The sequence below is a fragment of the Malassezia pachydermatis genome (assembly GCF_001278385.1).
Source record: "Malassezia pachydermatis strain CBS 1879 chromosome Unknown scaffold12, whole genome shotgun sequence".
In the NCBI taxonomy this organism is placed as follows: Eukaryota; Fungi; Basidiomycota; class Malasseziomycetes; order Malasseziales; family Malasseziaceae; genus Malassezia; species Malassezia pachydermatis.
The window spans coordinates 43,774-63,105 of record NW_017253149.1 but is presented as its reverse complement, the minus strand read 5'-3'; the positions used below and the strand labels follow the sequence as shown (position 1 = coordinate 63,105).

Sequence of the window (19,332 nt, the reverse complement as noted above, 5' to 3'; positions counted from 1 at the left end):
GTAGCCGCCGCCCATGCCGCCTTGCTTGCCTCCGCCGACAATGTTGTTGATCAGGCTGCCGACCAGGTTGTTGTTACCGCCTTGGCCGCCCATACCGCCCATACCGCCCATACCGCCCATGCCGCCCATGCCTTGGCCGCCCATACCTTGGCCTCCGTAGCCGCCATTGTTGTTTTGCTTGTTCATCACCTTGGTGAGGAGCTTCTTGCCGAAGCGCATAAGCTGGCTTGAGTCGATGTTGTCCATGATGTTCGTTAAAGAAAAAGCAAGGTCTGACGGTCGGTGTTTTCACGTTAATGAAATGCACGACCCACATTTGTCCGTTAAAACGCCGCGGCTTATATGCTGAGGTAAGCGAGTATCTTGGCACGTTCTCTCGCACGGCGCAACGTGTTTTCTCATGGCGCCGACTCCACGCGTGCAACAGAAGACATCGTCGGCTGCCTCGCAGACTGCATCGACCAAGGTACCACAGCAAGAGCTCGGCGACCTACATTCTCTACGCACATATTTAGAGTATGAATACGGCACCGATATAGGTATTGCATTGTCGGGCGATGCAGCTAATCGGCGTGGCATGAATACGGCCCTGAAGCATGGCGCTGCCGCGCTTGAGCAGCGTGACCATGATGTTCCATGGCGCCAAGCACTCGGTAAAAATGCGTATGAGTTTTTACGGCGGCAGCATACACTGCTGTGGCCCCTTGCCGGTGATGATGCTCCTGCGCCGCCCTGGCTGCTTGCTGACGAAGTCGCTGCGATGATGGAGGGCCAAGCGCGTCGCACAGACATGGAAACGCACTCATTGCACCAGGTCCATAAGCAGGAACATGCTCACGTATGGATGGCAGTCCAAGAAAAGCTGCGCTCTCTCCTTCTGAATTTGGTTTGGGCGCCCTCCATCACTGTGCTGCCGTCCACGCTGCAACGTGATATTGATACGGCTGTGGCTGATCCTACGCCTTATAAAGCGGAAGCGCTTCGGAGTATTCTCACTTACCGACACTGGAGCACCGACAAAAGGCTGTACGCACATCCACTGACGTGGCGCGATATTTTGGCCGTAGCACTTGTACATGACGACCCTGTTCTTCGACAAGCCGCGGAAGAAACGTGTACCCTTTTATCTGAGGTTTTTGGAGCGCAAGAGTACGAACCGCGCCTTATTCGGCGGACATGGTCCTTGGAGCATTGTGCACCGATTCAGCAACGTGCCCAACGTGTGCGGGAAGCCCGAGATGCCATCCCAGCGTACAACCTCCTGGACGAATCCGCTGACGTGTTGTATCGAAGTCCTCCCCTTTGGCCACTTGCAGCGTCGATGGCACCAGCCGAGCAAGAACATAGAGAGTTTTCTATGCCCGCTTGGCACTGTTCTTCAGCTGAGATTCGTGATGCCCTTGTCTGGGATAGTGAGGACGATGGCGTATCGGACGACTCCAACACGGAGACGTCCGATGAGGTTTTCTCTATATCGTCCACGTCTGAAGCGTCGTCATCTTCATCTGAGACATCGTTGTCTTCGTCCGAGGAAGACAGCTCCTCTTCGTCGTCTTCGCCGTACTCGAGCGATGCTTCCATGCCATCCTCGTCCCCCCCGATCACCATGCGGCGACTCCGCAAGCGGCCACCGCCACGTCGCGTGTCTGGTGGTCCGTCCAAGAAGCCGCGCTCTTCGCACGCACCTATATACCCTCCTACTATTACACGCACCCAGTCCAGGTAGTATACCACAATATACCCATGTAGAACATTATAGATCATGTACGGTATTCTGGTGGGACGTCCTGCGCGCCCTCATCGGCGGTAGGCCGCCGTCCATGGTAGTTCACAAAGCTCTGCTCCCATGCCACATAGTCTTTCCAGTACTGATGCAAGGCAGCTTCCTCTTCGGCCAGCTGCGAAGTCTCCTGTGCTGCCTCGACTGGCGGCGCTGGGTCTTCCGGCGGTGCATCGGTCGGTGGTGGCGCTGAAATGTTAGTTGTCGTAAGCGAATGCGTACGGGGTACTTCGTCTTCAGGCGGTGGAGGAACTTCCGCCCCTTCCGGTGGTGGTGGTGGAGCTTCTTCACTAGGCGGCGGTGGAATGTCTTCCTGCGACTTGGGAGCATAGTCCATGGAGCCACCGCCCGTGGCAGCACGAGCCTTGTGCCATTCCTCTGTGACGGCATCCACAAGGTCCAAGGCCATTTCCTTGGCGCGACGAACCTGTGTTGCTTCTGGGCCTGAGAGATGGATATGCATAGGCTCTTCCAGCTCTCGGCCTGTATCGGTTTCCAAGTAGCCAGAACCACGGCCCTTGATTTGGACACGCACGCGTGTCTCGTTCTGAATGTACTTCACAAACAAACCAGTGGGACCGACGATCTTTGCACGCACATTAAAGTTGCGCAGCGGTTCCAAGTTGATCGGGACACGCTCTTCGGGCCATCCATTCGGCCCCCTCGCATCGTTGCGGTGCAAACGGTCGTCCAGCAGCGGCGGCAAATCCTGGTTCATCAGGTCATTGATGCGTGCCACACAGCGATCCAGACTCTCACGTGTATCCGCCGTGATATGCAGGTACAATGGCGGATCACTAGCACGCGCCTTAGAACGGTCAGGGTACCATATGCCGCGTGTGTACACGCGCGCGCCTGTCTCATGGCGCAAATTGTCTTGTGTCTGGCTCTTTGTCAACAGGTAGCGATTACGATGATCATTGATCTCAATGTCATGCGTATAGGCGCCATCTGGGCCTTCTTCATCAAAATCAGGGTGCCGCACCAGAGCACCAGGGCCAGCCGGCTCACCTCTCGTAAACTGTGCGGCGATGCGCGCGGCGGCGGCAGCAGCAGCTTTGGCGGCTTATAGTGAGTGGCGTGTGTACATACCTGGACGTGTATCCGTTGTTGTGGTCACAGCGACGCTTTGCTGCTGGCTGGTGCCATGGTCCGCAGGCCGGTCCCATTTGCTCCTTCGCTCCGCCATGTGAACTTGCTCGTCGTCCGTCGGTGGAAAAAGCGATGGCACAGATTATCAGAGAATGATGACATAAGATTTTGATATATGCGCCCCGTTAGACGCTCGGACCCCACTATCTCCGCGCTTGGCGCACGGGTTCGGTCTTACCGTCGTTTCACTTCATACCACAATGTCGGTCCAGCCTGCTAACGAACTCTCCGCTTGGAAGAAGCTTCAGTCTCTGTACGAAAGCAAGAAAATCACTCTGAAAGAGGCATTTGCTGCGGACCCGAAGCGCTTTGAGACGTTCTCGAAGAGCTTCGAGACTAGCAACAAGGATGTCTCGATCCTCCTGGATTACAGCAAGAACCTCATCGACGAGGAGATTTTCACCCAGTTGGTCGCGTTGGCTAAGGAATCTCAACTTGAAGCGAAGCGCGATGCTATGTACAAGGGAGAACACATCAACAACACGGAAGACCGTGCTGTGCTTCACATTGCTCTGCGCGATCTGCACGACGAGCTGAAGCTCTCGGAGCCAGGCACCAAGGATGTCATCCCGGAACTTAAGCATATGCACGAATTCTCTGATGCCGTTCGCTCGGGTACGTGGAAGGGCTACACGGGCAAGCCCATCAAGACTGTAGTCAACATCGGTATTGGTGGCTCGGATCTCGGCCCTGTGATGGTGTGCGAGGCCCTCAAGGCGTACTCGAAGCGCGACCTCGATATGCACTTTGTGTCGAACATCGATGGCACGCACATTGCTGAGACTCTGCGTGCGTCGGATCCGGAGACCACGCTGTTCATCATTGCGAGCAAGACGTTCACTACTATCGAAACGATTACCAACGCTACAACCGCTCGCGACTGGTTCCTTCAGACTGCCAAGGACAAGGCGCATGTTGCGAAGCACTTTGTGGCCCTGAGTACGAATGAGTCGGAGGTGACCAAGTTCGGTATCGCGAAGGAGAACATGTTCAAGTTCTGGGACTGGGTCGGTGGCCGTTACAGTCTGTGGAGCGCCATTGGTCTGAGCATTATGCTCTCGATCGGTTTTGAGAACTTCAAGGAGCTGTTGGAAGGTGCGCATGCTATGGACATGCACTTCAAGGAGGCCCCACTTGAGCAGAACCTGCCTGTGATCTTGGGCCTTCTGGGCATCTGGTACAACAACTTCCACGGCGCACAGACGCATGCCCTGCTGCCGTACGACCAGTACCTGTGCAAGTTTGCGGATTACTTCCAGCAGGGCGATATGGAGTCGAATGGTAAGTTCGTGGGCAAGAACGGCGAGCCTGTGAACTACCAGACCGGCCCGATCATCTGGGGTCAAGCTGGTACCAATGGCCAGCATGCCTTCTATCAGTTAATTCATCAGGGTACCAAGATGATCCCCTGTGACTTCATCGCACCGATTGAGACGCAGAACCCGTTGGGCGACCACCACGACATTCTCCTTTCGAACTTCTTCGCGCAGCCTGAGGCTTTGGCGTTCGGTAAGACGGAAGAGGAAGTCGCGAAGGAGCTCGGCGATAAGGCATCGAACGTGGCACTTCTCAAGAGCAAGGTGTTCCGCGGTAACCGTCCTACCAACAGCATCATGGTCCAGAAGATTACACCGAAGACACTCGGTGCCCTGATTGCGATGTACGAGCACAAGATCGCTACCCAGGGCTTTATCTGGAACATCAACTCGTACGACCAGATGGGCGTAGAGCTCGGTAAGGTGCTAGCTAAGAAGATCCAGCCGCTGCTCATGCAGCGCGACCCTGCCAAGGTCGATGCTGATGGCCATGACTCGTCGACGTCGGGTCTGATCAAGCATTACCTCGCCAACCGTAAGTAAGTGTCTTCTGTTGGGTTCAAGTAGATAATACCTTTCCATTTCAATGTTATTTTCGTTCTTCCGAGTGACTTGTTTTTATCAATTCAGAGAGAAAGGGGGAATGGAATTATCATACTACTTACGCTGTCTTGAATTCCTCCATACGCTGAAGGTATTCTTCCTTGGAGGCACGTGCCTTTTCCTCGTATGGCTCCTTCTCCTTGGCACTCAGGGCCTTCCACTTCGCGCCAGCCTCGCGTGCAAACTCCGTCACGGGCATTGTATTGGCCTCACCCTGCTCACGCAGGTGCTGGGTAAACAGGAAAAAGGCACTCAATGGGCGCTTCGGCTGGTCAGGGCCAGAAATGTTACGCGGTACAGCCTTCTTGCCCTGCTTACGTTGGTAGGCAAAGAACTGGTTCTGGCGCTGGATCTCGTCCGGTGTCAGACTCTTTTGCCATGCCTGAAGGTCCTTTTCGTACTTCTTTACGTGCTCTTCGTACAATTTGTCAATGCGCGAACGTTCAGAGTCCGAGAGTTGCTTCCATTCCGCACCGATCGTAGTAGCTGCCGAACGGATGTCGAACACACTCTTACCATCACGGTTTGTCATCTGGAACTCTGGCTTCTCACGAACTTGTTCAAGGCGTTCCATAAAGTAAATAAGGAAACGGGGGCGCTTTGTAGGCTTACGGTCGTAAGGAAGTGGCACTAGAACTCGTTAGACATACTCATACATACAAAGCTCGCCTGTCTTCTCATCGCGGCGTTCCCATGGCTTGTCTTTCTTAGCGGGCGTTGCCTTCTTTGGCTTAGCAGCCGTGTTCTTCGAACGCGTGCTAGTCTTGGTTGTCGCCTTTGTACTTTTCTTGGTACGAGTGGCGGCTTTGGTGTTGGCATACGATACGTGGGATGCCGTAATGAACGTAGACACTGGCGTGTATAGAGGCACTCGAAGAGTACGTGCAAGGCCAAAGGTGGCCCTAGTTGAACCCATCAACGAAAGCATGATGGTGCTACACTCACTGTTGTGGGGCGTTGATAGGACAGTGCTCCTCCCTCCACGCCATCTGTTGTTGCGGTCAGCACGGGCGGATTATCACGTGATTCAACACGAACCTCATGAACGCACAGACGCACTGTTAAGAATGTTCCACTCACATTGCCATGTCGAGGCGAATGGCTATACCATTGCTTCACTTTAACGAGTACGCATTTCCATCCACTTACATATAAGTGTATACAGAGTAAGACAAAAAGGGAAGAATGGAGAAGTGCTTGGCGCCGATCAATTCGCTGCTTTGATCCATCGTCTTCGCTCTGCGTGGGGCGAAGATAACCAAGTGTGTCAACGCACAGCCCCTGATAAACCTTTTGACTGGACCCAGCATCAAAAGCGTAACAGAAACGGTCTAGTCATATTTTCAGGCGATTTATTCAACCCTAGTGTTGAGAGCAGTATCACACGTGGAGCACATATGGTGCCTGTGATTAATGCCATGCAGGTTGATTGCGCTGTTTTGGGCAAGTACGTAATTTCTTCTACTTACAGCAAAGTCATGATTGGGATTTCGGATACCCTCACCTTCAGAGTCTTTTGAGTAAAACAAATTTCCCCTGGCTCTTTTCGAACGTTGTTGATGCTTCCTGGCGAGATGATGATTCAGAGCAATCACCGGAACTGGATGAGCGTGATAAACAGATCGAAGGGACATTACCCTATTTTGTCATGGAGGTCAAAGGAATCAAAATAGGGTGCATTGGACTTGTGGAAGAGTATGTACCTTATACTGTCTAACAATGCAGGGAGTGGCTTGACACTGTGCCCGGCTTCCCGGAGGAGTTCGAGTACCGCGATATGGTTCAAACAGCGTTGAAGCTTTCGAAAGAGCTACGTGAGGGCCCTGAAAAGTGTGAACTGATTTTTGCTGCTACACATTGCCGTCTTCCTAACGATATTGCACTGGCCAATGCCCTCGGTGCTGTTGCTAAGACAGATCCTAGTCAGCATGGCGTGGATCTTATTCTAGGCGGACATGATCATACATATTATATTGGCCGTGGTGTTGACTCTTATGATGGGACCGAATTTGAGCGTTCCATGATGGGCTGCGAAAACGATGAAAACACGCTGATTGTAAAGAGTGGTACTGATTTCCATGACCTAAGTGAAGTGGAAATTACGCTGTCTGAGCCGCATGACGACACAGCTGTGCGTCGTCGCACTATTGAACGTCTTACTGTTCGGCGCCATCAGCCATGTCCAAACGATGAGTCGCTCCCCGAGCTGCATGAACTACTTGACCAACTCATGCAACGAGTTACGAAGGCTACAGAACAGCCTGTTGCGATCACACTAAACGAATGGGACCTGCGCTCGGAAAAAGTTCGAACCAAAGAATCCGGGATCGGCGACCTAATCTCGGACATTCTCTTAATGGCCATGGAGCGCATGCTGAGGAGAAAGTCGCATCCCAAGTGCAGCAAGATTCTCCAAAATGACTACCGCATGGCGGATTGTGCTTTGATTTGTGGCGGATCCTTGCGGAGCGACAGTGTGTTTGGCCCTGGCAAAATCACGCTAGGGAATCTTATGGAGATTATGCCATTCGAGGACCCAATTGTGGTGAAAGAGCTCACAGGGCAAGACATTTGGGATGCTCTCGAGAATGGATTCAGCACATATCCAAAGCAAGAGGGTCGTTTTCCTCAACTAGCAGGCTTGCAAGTAGTATGGGATTCATCCCGCGAGCCTGGCCATCGCGTTGTTAGTGTTCATGTGCTGAAGCAACCGTTCGATGGCTCGGGCCCTGAGAGCAAAGAGACATTCATCAATATTCGCAATTCATTTTTGTATGAGCCTGATACCAAGTCCGACAACGAGAACTCTGTAATGGTTTGTCGTATTACGCCCGAGGTTCGCGAGGAACTACAAATGCACAAAAATTATGCGGTGGTTACGCGAGAGTATCTGTGCCAAGGAAACGATGGGTATGACGCCCTCACGCGAGGTCGATACATCATTGATGACGAATCGGGTGAGCTAATGTCCACTCTAGTGCGTAAATTCCTGTTAGGTGCTACATACATCTCTCGATGGAATCACCTGCATGCCAAATGTGGCCTTGACACTGTGGACAGCCCTATGTCCATGTCACCGCCTTCTAGCGTGGGCCATGGTGATACTTCTCATTTGCCTAAGCGCCGGCGCCTATCCATGATGGAGCAACTGCACAAACATGTTGACCGCGATCAAGTCTACCTTTCTTCTGGAACAGAAGATGCCATTCAACGTGCGAATAAGCTTCGTTTACGTCGCTCTCGATCCGTACAGCTTCCCACCAATGCGTCTAGAGATACTTTGAGAAAACGACTCCATCCAGCCGCTGCTGCTATCCTCAACGATTCTATGGTGGTAGATTCGACTCCTCTGGCCATTCGCGACGCTCTTTTCGTGGCAGCCCATGAACATCATTCGCATTTCGATTCCGCTTCAAGGATCGATACGGGTCTAGTGGTAGATCATGACTGTGCAAAAGAAGATCTGGCTGTCATTGTGGCGTTAACAGATGGCCGCATGGTTGACCAAGCCCAATCCAAGACCAACGAAACATAGACTTTCAGAATCTATACAATAAATCTACGTTGTATACGCCCATCGCTGACCAGACGACAATTCTTTCGTCTCCAAATGTCCAAGTTCTCCTTCCATACCAACATCCTCTTCACCTGTTTCAGCCATAGTAAGCCCGTCATAGGGGTGCCAGGGTATAGATTTACTAAGATAGAAGCGCTTGGTGGGCGCTGTGATGATGGCTTCGCTGTGGTGCGGACTCATGGCCCCCATATCATACAATTCTTGTCTCGCATGCTGAATAGACTCTGCCAGTTTTGGATCAGTCGCTGCAGCACTTTGAGATTTGGCCCGGCGAACAATACCTGCTTTTTCTGCATCATAGTGCCTGCCCACAGCTCCCAGTTTGGAAATGGTTTCAAAGACCACCAAAGCAAACAAAATGGAGAGATCCACTCCCAAGAGATTGATCGTCTCCCAATTTTCTCGCATAAGAGGGAGGAATAAAATAATCAGCGCACAAACGAACCGCCAGCCAATACGGGTCCAACGCGGAAGGAGGGTGCTGTTTCGCATATCCAAGTTTCGATGCAAAAGGCCAATCAACCCAATACAGCAAAGTGTCACGCAGAGACTACCACTCCAGAACCAGAGATAGCCACCAGACATGACCTCGTTATCATCTTGGACAATATTCTTCAGTGAAGCACCTGCCAGGATCAATGCAGCTGTAAGTGGGAAATGAAGCATCGAAAAGAGTGTAGCAGGGATGGCATGGCGACGCAAAGCGTGCTGGAACGTGCGCGAACTATCCGCATCATAATAGAGCCAAATGATCATAAATGAACAGCAAATACCCAAAGCACTCTGACCATACTGGATAGAAAGGCCAAACTTGGATTTTGAAGCAGAATAGGTGGCACTAATGATCATTTCTCCCACAACGACAATAACAAATTGGATTGTCCGCTCCATGACATGCTCCATAGATAGCGCTGGAATATATAGTGGCGTTTTGTTCCATCTCTTAGATAAAGAATGATAAAATTTGATAATGTACAACACCAAGAATGCATTCAAAAGTTCCAACACCATCCCCACAAACATCAGAATCACAATCAATGCAGGCGACCAAACAAACATAATCGGAATGTATATGACTGAGATGACGGACCGAACAATGGCCTGTGTCCACATAGAAAGCCGAAAGCTTGGCAGCCGCCATCCATAATATACATGCAATAGAATGTGGAACAGACGCATGACCAAATAAAAAGCGACAGCAGAATGAACGGCATCTTGATATCCATATTTTAGCCAGTATCCGTTACCAAGATAGTAACCAAGCTCCTGACACTTTATATTGCCCGGCTTACAATGCCTCATCCGACCAATATCACCCGTCCAGTCACTGTCTACAGCAGCCCCTCCGTTTTTAAATACTTCTTCAGGGGTACCGTCTTCCAAAATGGACAAGGCAGATGCATTGCCAGCATATCCTGCTAGCAAAACCATAGAAGCAAGAAGACCCATGCGTTCCTTCAAATCGTCTGTGCCCGACACATTAAGAAAAGTGCGAACATCCATCCAAAATGACCATGTAGGGAAGTACTCTAGAACAAATTTCAGTAAATTGAATCCAGTTGCTTCTTCGGTAGCCCCCTCAGCAACTACATGGGCGATTCCCACAAACATTAGATCAAAAAAAAGTTCAAAACGGGAGGGTAGTCGCTCATCTTTTTCTTTATACAAATTGCTCTGATGAATCCACTGACGAACCACCGGTCTCTTCACTAGATGTGTCCACTTGACAGGTACATCGAACCCATGCTCCTGAATGTAGGGCTTACCTGAATGGTTCCTACCCTGCTTATGAACAGAATGGAATAAATCGTACAAAACATGATGTGCAGAGTGTCGGTCCTCTGCGTCATGCATATCATGGGGTAAATTAGGATCTTCGACAGGCTCTTTCACGGTATACCAACCAGTTTCCATATCTGGGTCCCGTGAAGCATGTCTGCCTTCACTCGATGAACAGCCTGCCTCTCTCTCTTGACTTCTCGAGGACATCTAATGAGATGGCGAAGGGAAATGCAAAGTGCTTGCGCATTGGTGTTGCGCAGCTGAAATTTTATCCACGTGGCATAGACACATCTCGCTGAAATGCTCGGCTGTGGTGCCTATATTTCTTTGCTGGCGCTATTTTTTCAAGTATGAAAATACGTCTACATTAATCACCCTTGGAAGTTCCATTCGTAGAAGGCCACCATGTAGGGAATCGAGCGCGAATATACAAAGGGCTGCCATCCATAGACTCAGTAGCCAAGACAGATGAGCTTGTGGCAGGGTGCAATGTTTTCTCCACTTGATCTAAGCGAAGAAGTGCCAGGCCTACATTGTGTACGCCGTTCAAAAACTTACCCGCTGAGCGCATACGTGTAGGCCTTTGTTTCTCAGGTTTTTCCTCTACATTTGCGGCAATCAGGCGTACATCAGCCCCACTTGCTGGAAGCGAGAAGGAGGCGTTATTATTGACTGTGAATTCGTTGTTTCCCTCTGGCTGTGTGCTGAGAACGACAGGCAAGATACGTTTGCGCACCAAACCCGTGAAATGAGTACGCGCTGTCAACTCTTGTCCAATATAACAGCCCTTGTGAAAGTCAACACCGTGCATATAATCCATGCAGCTCTCTAGCGGCAAACTTGAGTTCAAAATGATTTCCTTTGAGCCTTCAGGCACGCCTTGTAGCATGCGGTGGACTGTGTAAGCACTTTGGGCCACTTGTTCCACTTTTTCTGGTATATTAAGGCCAGCATTCTTTGATGCTAGAAGACGCCACCCCATTTCCGGCGTCCGTGGATCTCTTAACAAGAAAGAGTTAGTGGCAAACAGGTCATCTGCTGATACAATGGTTGCGATACCGTTGCCCCAAACTTGATATACATCCCACTTCTCGCTTACATCCGATATCTTCACCTTAGACCTCAGCTTGAAACGAGTCACTAGCTTGATGAAGTCGGGTGCGATGGCATTATCCACCTCTACAAGCACCTTGAAGTCAGTTTCAGAAGGAATAGGGTGCATGAATGCATCCGCAACTACGCGTCCCTATCGTTAACATATGTAACACTTACTTGTGGACTCAAAAAGGCGGAGTAGAGCGTGTCCTGTCCTTGCACATACGTCTTGGAGGAAGCTATGGTTTCCAGCACGGCAACATTGTTTGTTACACTTCCTTGTAGAAACTTAAAGGTATCAGGTCCTTGAAATTCGTACAGTGTACGGTCTACCAGTCGACTGGCATATGCGGATGGCTTTGGGACAGAGTGGCTGAAATGCCTAAACAGCCGTCCTGGGAGAGGCGCCCTGTCTGATAATCTCAGCCGGGCGATGCTCATCGTGGTGTGGAGCATCCGTGCGGCCCTGTTGGAAATTGTGGCACTCGGCCGTAGATAGCAAATTGACTACTAGCGCTTATACCCGGTTGGCTACGCCGGCTTATTCAAGCTGATCTTTTTACTAGGGACTGCATGTATAGGGTCCGGGAGGCACCCACCGCCAATATTTTTTGCTTTAGAATTTGTAGAGAGATCATTTGGCCTTGGCGCCTGCCTTCACTGTCCTCCCTCCCTCCTCGGCAATGGATTTTGCGACAGACTCTACCCAAGATGTGACGCAAGGAGGGAAGCAATCCAGCTCGCCTTGGAAACCCAGACATGCTAGGAACTATGCAGCGTCTTTTGGACAAATGCCCGGCAACATAATTACGATGCGATCCTTTGCTGATCTGAATAGAGCCGATGGCTTTGACCGTGGCCCGGGCACCCCTGACGTTGTTCTCCATTATGGTAGGAGACCAGGAAGTCGAGCTCGTTCGTCTTCTTTGCTAAGTGGCAAATTAACACCTCCGTCGTTTGCGTGTGTTCCTGAATTTGAATATGTTACGCCGAGTATGCCTCCGCCGGTGTCGGGGCATTTAAGCGCAGAGGAGCCACCAGCACAGACAGGACAGCGTCAATCCTCTACAAACCTTTTAATGCCATCTGCTCGAAGAGCTTCTGCGATTCTACTAAATGAGTCGAGCCCACCACTCTCACCGGTATCGGATGGTTTCCGAACAGACCGGTATGGTGATTCTCATTCCGAGGTACTCACACCTACACCCATGGAAGAATATTCGCTGGGCTCTACAATCCTAGATACCTCATCATCGACTATGACCAATACCCAAGCTGGATCTACTGCTAACCTTGCGAAGGTAGACACGTTTTGGCAAGATATCCTGTCTTGGCGCCTGACTGGGAGCCAACAACGCCGGGCTAGCCCACCTAGTAGCTTTGATTCTACTGCTCCTTCTTGGACTTGGAGCTCTCAAAGCTACGAGGATAATGGTATTGCGCCTATCTTAACAACGAAGTATCCATCGCTTCTCACGCAAGTGAAGCAGAGCGTAACGAATCTGTTTTCTGCGTCTTATGACTCAAGAGCTGACATTGACTCATCAGGTCAATCACTGTCGTGGTCATTACTGCTTCCACATGCTCACAAAGTTCTTCTACTCGGCACTATGTTCCTCTGTGCGACAATTGCACTTGGCTTTTTACTGAGTACATTACCCCTACACTTGCCTAAGCATTTAACTCATCTCACAGTGAGCGAAATCAGTGATATTTGCACGGAGCTTCAGAAGTACGCCTACAGCTCTTCCCAGGCCAGGTTGCATGTCTTCTTTGTATTGGCCTTTTTCTTCACGTGGAAGCAGGCTTTTTGCGTACCCGGAAGTCTTATCATGAACATTGTCTTTGGTGCCATGTATGGCTCTTACGTGGGAAGTCTTTACACATCCGTTCTGACAGGATTTGGAGGTATGCTTTGCTACTTGCTTGCTTCACCCTTTAGTGAGGTTGTGACATTATTCCCCAAGCTAGCAAAGCCCCTTCTATCGATGCGCAAAGCTTTGCAATCACTGCACTACACTGATGAAGGTGAAACGCATCGCCACTCTTCGCCTAAACTTGGGCGTGATCTCTGGTCGTATCTTCTTTTCTTGCGTTTGTTGCCTATTGTTCCCTACGGTATGATGAATATTGCATGCGGTGTGCTGAATGTACCCTTACTTCCCTATACCGTTACATTGGCCATTGGAAGTGTCCCATGGAACTTTTGCACCACTCAGATCGGAGAAATTCTTCAAAACATTGCATCTGCAATTCAATCAAGTGCCGCAGCGTCGACTGCGAGTAGTGATGGGACTACGCTTTCATCAACGTCAGGTCAAGCCAGTATGTTGGCGAATGGTGCTATGACTTTGTTGTGGGAACATGTCTGGACGTTTGATATGATGATTAAACTTATTCTACTAAGCATTGCCAGCGCGCTTCCACTTATTCTTCATCGCATTTATGGCCAACGACGTGGTGTAGAGGCACAGATGGAGGAGGGCGACTCTGATAGCAATACTACTGAATAGCTTATCCTATGTACTTCTATGTGAAATAATGTTATACCATTACAGCTCATCATGCATCTCGACGGGTGCGTTTGAGTCGAAAGACTTGGCTTGTAAGGAATGAGCCAACGCAGCCACCTCATTGTCAAGCTCCGTCCATTCTGGAATTTGACGACGAGCCCTATCCAGTTTCGGTTCTTTCGTCTTGGGATTACTGCACAAATCGATGGTCTTCGCTTGAGACAACCAATCGTAAGAGCACCATGTCTCGCACCAGAGCCATGTTTTATCAAGCGTGTAAATAGGTAAGTAGGTTTGCACTGAAAAGTTAGCAAAAAAATATAATACACACAATGATTCGGCAAGTCCTGATCTAAATTCGCCAGCGAGTTCGGATCCGCAGTTAGGCGTTGATAGTGGCGTCGAAGGATATCACCCGCCGCCATGTAACGGAATCGCTGTAAATCCACGACATACAGGGCAGAGATATGATATGTTCGACCACGGAGGAATGCCTTCCAGTATCCCTTCTTCCAGAACCGATAGCCGTCCATATCTTCGCTGTCATCGCCCATTGGTGGGTAGCCATATGGTGCATTACGCAAGTCCATATCCACCAGCTCCTTCAAGTCAGAGCGTACAATCTGATCTGCGTCCACAAAAATCACCCGATCCAAGTCGAGTGGGAACATGACGTCCAAGAAAAGAATCTTGTACGCCCAAATCATACGTTGTTTTTCCGTCTGCTCACGAAGCCATTCCGGCCAGGCAAATGTAATAAGTTCGTACTTAAACCCATACGCTTCTGCCAAATGCGGAATAAAGGCCTTGAATGAAGGAGACAGGAAATTTTCCACGAACCAGAATTTGACACTGCTCTTTGTGTGCCGCAAAACGCTCAGGATCATGATGTATGTCATGCGCTCATATAAATGACCGCTGGCAAGCGTGAAGATATTGATATCAGCGTGCTTGGACTTTGTACCCCGCAAGAGACGAAGCGCCTTGCCCCATTGCTTTTGCAGACCATGGCTGACAGATGCTAGACCTGAATCATCCTTGGGCCTTTCTGAAATGAGCTCTTCCACGGTTTTACCAAGGCGTTTGCGGAACTGCGGGAATACAGTCAATCCTAAACGTGAATCGATTAGCACTGAGGAACTGGTTTCATTGACTGGAGGACTCCTCCAACCTTGGGAACCTACACTCAGCATTTCGTACACATCACTGCTGCGGCCTTCACGGATAGATAAGTGCCAGTGGCCTGGCTGTGCACGGAACTGGAAGTAGCCCAGATTTTCCATCACAATCGTATCAAGTTGTGTCGACTGATCATCCGTCTCTAGTACAAGTTGCAGTCCACGTGGGATGCTATTCGGCAAAGCCTGTGCATATCCTTCGAGCAAGAGGCTCTTGATGGCATATATGGCATCCACACTGCCATGTACATCAGAGAGTCGAATATTATCCAGGTCATAGATGGCTTCATCAGCCATGGTCACCATGCTACGCGGTGCGTGTAATTGCATAGTAAGCACGGCTTGTTGGGGAAGATGATTAAACGCAATCCCAGGAATCCTTTCATGCCCTTGAGCATCGAACTCTGGTCGAATTCGCACATCATACCTAGTGAACCTCTGAAGCGGCATCGCAGTTACACGCATACGCGGGTTCATAAGAATAGACAATCGTACACCTCGAACAGAGCTTAGCATGCGGAGGATAGACGTTAGCTGAGGGGCCTCTTCCGCAATTGGGTCCATAATCACAGAAACATGGATAGCAGCAGAGGCATCACCTACCTTGAAGGCCACGGGCGACGACGCAATAAGAGGTGCAATAGGCACGCGTGGATTGCTAGAGGCCTCGCTGGACCCTGTATCTGTGACTTGCTTGACAAAAACCTTGCCTAAGATCGCAGTAGCAAACTCGACTACCTGTGCACGCACATCACGAGGGCGTTCAGGCACAGTCAAGGTGTTAAGCAATGTAGATACATGCTTCTGTTGTTCCCATTCCACAGCCGCAGTAACTTCACGTGCTTTGAGGTGGCGGATATGAGGAAGAACCTGGCCATTCAAAATCAGCGTCGGAAGAAGTCCCACATCCAGCCCGGCCGCAGATACAAAGGTAGGAGCAATCTGCGACCATACCATATCGGACTTGGGCGACGTAAACTCATGGGACAGCGCATCAAGTGCAGACGAAATATCCGCTGCTTCAATCGCAGAGCGAAGTCGAGAGGGAGGGATGTCGCTAAGCGCACCTGACATCATTGCTGACAGGAGGAAGTGCGAAAGAACCCCGTGGTCAGCACCAGTATGGATGAAAGAGACACGGAACGAAGGCCCTTCCGCCTCCATCGCTTTGAGCACTTCCACGACGCTGTGCCGACCCACATCCGAATCGATATCACCGACAACACGTAATGAGACCAACGAATCATGCGCTTTGGGATCGTACAAAAAGTGACGAAGTGGGTCAGCCAGGGAGCCGAGACGTCGGAAGACTTCTGGAAGCGATACAAATTTGTAGGGACGAAGCAATGCTTTTGCGTCCTCCAACATGTCGGCAAGTTGCGAACGCTCCTTTACTGTGCCCTTGAGATCGAAAAAGTATGTCTCATAATTCTCTGTCTTTTCGATACGACCACGCGTGATGTCGTCGTGTGCCAGATGCAGCTGGTAGCTCACAGCCGAAGCTAGATCCTCGATAAAGCGCTCTGACAGCGAAATCTCTTGGCCATTTAAGAAAGCAACACCGTAGGTGCCGGGGCGCGGATTCGGGTACACACGCTCGACATACGCATGAGCAAGCTCAAGTCGGTATTTGAACAAAGGCGATACTTGCTTGTAATGCACAAACTCCTGCACCAAATCTATACCACGCTTCTTGATATTGCGGACTATCGATCCCAGATGAGCACGAGCTGCCTCTGGATCCACACGTCCATTTACTGTTGGTCCTTTGGCAAGGTGTAAGAGGAAAGGAGCGATCTCGCGTGGTTGAAGCATATTGATAGCATGCCACAGTACCTGTGCAATCTCTTCACTTGCATCGTCACGAAGCAATGGTACAAGACCCCAACGGAAAGGGTAGTCTGTCATCATCGCCTCCAGTGCCTCGCTCATAAACTCAAGCGCCTCGGGATGACCTACATCCAAAAGCATTACGACCTGGAAAAAGTTGCGCGCGATCAAGGGAAAGCCAGATGGCCATCGATACTCCATCATCATTTCCAAGGTGTTGGGCCATAGCTTGTACTCTTCCGACTCCAAATTGTTAATCCATGCAATTACAGTCGTGCCAAAACCGGATTCCTGCTCGATAGTATCACTGGTATCATACAGAACAATATCCCGAGGCGAGGGTGAAAATTGTAGATTGATGGCTTCTTGAGTGAGGAGCGATTCTACACCTTCCGGGGATACACCCAGCTCAGGAGCTCCAAAGTCGTCCAAGAGGCGGCGTTCTTCCTGGATACTTTTGAAGAAGGTCAAAAGTTCCAAGTCGGACTTGGGCACTGCCCGACCGTTGATCCAAATCTGAGAAGATCCAGCCCCAATCAATCGATAGTTACGTTCGTTGAGGTACTCGATGATAGGGTCATTTTCTGCAAGGTGTGCTGCATACGCTTGTAAGGCAACAGCATGCGCAGGGAAATCATGTACAATTGATTCCATAGTAGAAAGGGGATCCTCTGCAGTAAGAATGGCGTGCGCAGCTGCCTGACCGAGGTACAAACCATCGACTAAGGAGAAGTTGCTCTGCTTCAAAACGGCCTCTTGAACCGATGAGGTACGTTCACCACCGAGTGAGTATAATTGGTCTTGCACATCTCTGTACAGAGACCCAATGCGATCAGACTGGATAGGCACAGCCTCCGAAGCCTCTGCCGCATCAATCTGTCGGTCGTCTAAGACCAGGTAGTCCACCTTTTTTAAATGCATCGAAGCGCCAAAACCCGAAAAGTAGTTCGTCGATCGTGGTTCTGATACAGTGGCGAGCGTGGGGCGCCAGCGCAGTACATATCGAATCCGCTGCTCGCCAGCCAGCGTCATCAGCTCCGAGTGAAAGGCACCAAACGTGGTAGAGTACGGATCCGCATACAAAATGAGAGCTGGAAGAGCGGACTGCCCACTAGGATACACATGATCGTGCGGAAATACGGTGGGAAGTGTGCGAGGAGGCTTTGTGATAGCAGCGCGAAGGTCATTGGGTGAGCAAAGCACGCGGTCGTCAAAGTAGACAAACGTATCACAAGTAGGGGAATGACCTTGAAGTTCACGACTTGTGTTGAAGATCTGGTACATGGACTCTACACGAGGCGCTTGCCAGTGCTGCGCGACATGGATCCGCCATTCGTCAAGGCGCTCTTCCACGCGAGGAATCCCAACAGAGGTAGCGTAAGTGCGCAGAAAGTCTTCAATGGAATCAAAAAGATCTTTATGGCCTGCAGTACGCATGACTTTCGTGGTATCCTTGCCGCACGCTGGCCATACGTGTGAGACCATATCGAAGAGCTCATTAGGGAAGACTTCATGGGCAGCCTCCATCATTTCCACAAACGTGGAGGCATGTGTAGCTGCATTCGTGTAGTTATGCCATCCATGACGTAGACGAATGTGAACAGGCACATCTCCTGCTATGGCCAGCTGCACAACGCACCAGAGCAGAAGGCCAATCCAGCCGAAGATGGCTGTCATCGTGGTTGCCCAGGGGGTACGTGGGGGGGGGCACAAAGCCATGATGCTCGCTCCTCCACATAGCATCACGTGGTAGGCCGACGGTCGTGCGTAGGGGCCACGCGCTCCTCGCATGGTCCCCTTCTCTGCTGCCTCGTCATGCCTCGCGATCCTTATCACGACTTTGAGAAAGACATTGAAAACTCGCTTAGGAGAGCCGAATCCCTATTTCAAAAATCCAGCCGCGATGACAAGGCCAGGCGCGAGCTTTCCACGACGTTGGACAGTTTGCGACAAGATCTCGACGATGTCAAAGAAACGGTACAAGTCGTAGAGCAAAGCGATGCTAGTCGATTCGGTATCGATGCTGTGGAATTGGATCGAAGAAAACGTTTTGTGCAGAAGTGTGAAAGCACGATACATGTACGTCGCATCTGCGCTAACAGCAGCGTCTGTCATCTCACTTGACATCGGTAATGGCCCAACCGTCGGTGTCGTTGGCTTGGGAAAAGGAGCAGCAGCAGCAGCTTTTGGCTCACCAGGACCAGGCATTAGATACCATTGGCTCATCTCTTTATACACTTCGTGAGCAGGCGCAACTTATTGGGCAAGAGGCCGATGAGCATGTGCTCATGCTGGGCGAGCTGGACACGGATGTAGACCGGACGCAATCGCAGCTTCAGCATGCAATGGTCCGAATGGATAAGCTGATTGCACAGACTGACGCACGATTGGGGGGGTGGTGTGTGTGGATCCTCATTGTGGCACGTACTAGGCGCAACTAACAGAGGTAGCTGCTTATTGTGTTACTGCTTATGGTTTTGTTGATGTAATGATAGATACCCAATCA

General features: G+C 50.5%; 9 protein-coding genes across 9 annotated transcripts; 5 read left to right on the top strand and 4 right to left on the bottom strand.

The window, feature by feature from the left end:
• Window positions 1–246, bottom strand: Malapachy_2896 (hypothetical protein; the record flags this gene model as incomplete). The annotated part of the gene is made up of 1 exon (XM_018137380.1): window positions 1–246. A coding segment is annotated over one exon (246 nt), but the record flags the coding sequence as incomplete, so codon positions are not given.
• Window positions 247–400: 154 nt separating this feature from the next.
• On the top strand, window positions 401–1,726 carry Malapachy_2901 (hypothetical protein; the record flags this gene model as incomplete). The annotated part of the gene is made up of 1 exon (XM_018137385.1): window positions 401–1,726. The coding sequence occupies one exon, from the start codon at window positions 401–403 to the stop codon at window positions 1,724–1,726; it is 1,326 nt and encodes a 441-aa protein (XP_017990112.1).
• Window positions 1,727–1,760: 34 nt separating this feature from the next.
• Malapachy_2880 (eukaryotic type kh-domain type i) lies at window positions 1,761–2,969 on the bottom strand (the record flags this gene model as incomplete). The annotated part of the gene is made up of 2 exons (XM_018137366.1): window positions 1,761–2,845; window positions 2,873–2,969. The coding sequence occupies 2 exons, from the start codon at window positions 2,967–2,969 to the stop codon at window positions 1,761–1,763; spliced, it is 1,182 nt and encodes a 393-aa protein (XP_017990124.1).
• A 163-nt stretch (window positions 2,970–3,132) lies between these two features.
• On the top strand, window positions 3,133–4,791 carry Malapachy_2883 (glucose-6-phosphate isomerase; the record flags this gene model as incomplete). Its single annotated transcript, XM_018137369.1, has 1 exon — window positions 3,133–4,791. One exon carries the CDS (start codon window positions 3,133–3,135, stop codon window positions 4,789–4,791), a length of 1,659 nt encoding a protein of 552 aa, XP_017990104.1.
• A 118-nt stretch (window positions 4,792–4,909) lies between these two features.
• Window positions 4,910–5,779, bottom strand: Malapachy_2882 (hypothetical protein; the record flags this gene model as incomplete). The annotated part of the gene is made up of 2 exons (XM_018137368.1): window positions 4,910–5,481; window positions 5,512–5,779. 2 exons carry the CDS (start codon window positions 5,777–5,779, stop codon window positions 4,910–4,912), a joined length of 840 nt encoding a protein of 279 aa, XP_017990121.1.
• Window positions 5,780–6,248: 469 nt separating this feature from the next.
• Window positions 6,249–8,386, top strand: Malapachy_2899 (metallo-dependent phosphatase; the record flags this gene model as incomplete). Its single annotated transcript, XM_018137383.1, has 3 exons — window positions 6,249–6,298; window positions 6,328–6,546; window positions 6,577–8,386. 3 exons carry the CDS (start codon window positions 6,249–6,251, stop codon window positions 8,384–8,386), a joined length of 2,079 nt encoding a protein of 692 aa, XP_017990099.1.
• A 4,751-nt stretch (window positions 8,387–13,137) lies between these two features.
• Window positions 13,138–13,818, top strand: Malapachy_2904 (hypothetical protein; the record flags this gene model as incomplete). The annotated part of the gene is made up of 2 exons (XM_018137388.1): window positions 13,138–13,160; window positions 13,248–13,818. 2 exons carry the CDS (start codon window positions 13,138–13,140, stop codon window positions 13,816–13,818), a joined length of 594 nt encoding a protein of 197 aa, XP_017990108.1.
• A 39-nt stretch (window positions 13,819–13,857) lies between these two features.
• Malapachy_2889 (glycosyltransferase family 24 protein) lies at window positions 13,858–18,503 on the bottom strand (the record flags this gene model as incomplete). Its single annotated transcript, XM_018137375.1, has 2 exons — window positions 13,858–14,117; window positions 14,150–18,503. 2 exons carry the CDS (start codon window positions 18,501–18,503, stop codon window positions 13,858–13,860), a joined length of 4,614 nt encoding a protein of 1,537 aa, XP_017990120.1.
• Window positions 18,504–18,641: 138 nt separating this feature from the next.
• On the top strand, window positions 18,642–19,267 carry Malapachy_2903 (syntaxin family member tlg1; the record flags this gene model as incomplete). The annotated part of the gene is made up of 2 exons (XM_018137387.1): window positions 18,642–18,905; window positions 18,932–19,267. 2 exons carry the CDS (start codon window positions 18,642–18,644, stop codon window positions 19,265–19,267), a joined length of 600 nt encoding a protein of 199 aa, XP_017990111.1.
• Between the last annotated feature and the right edge of the window lie 65 nt (window positions 19,268–19,332).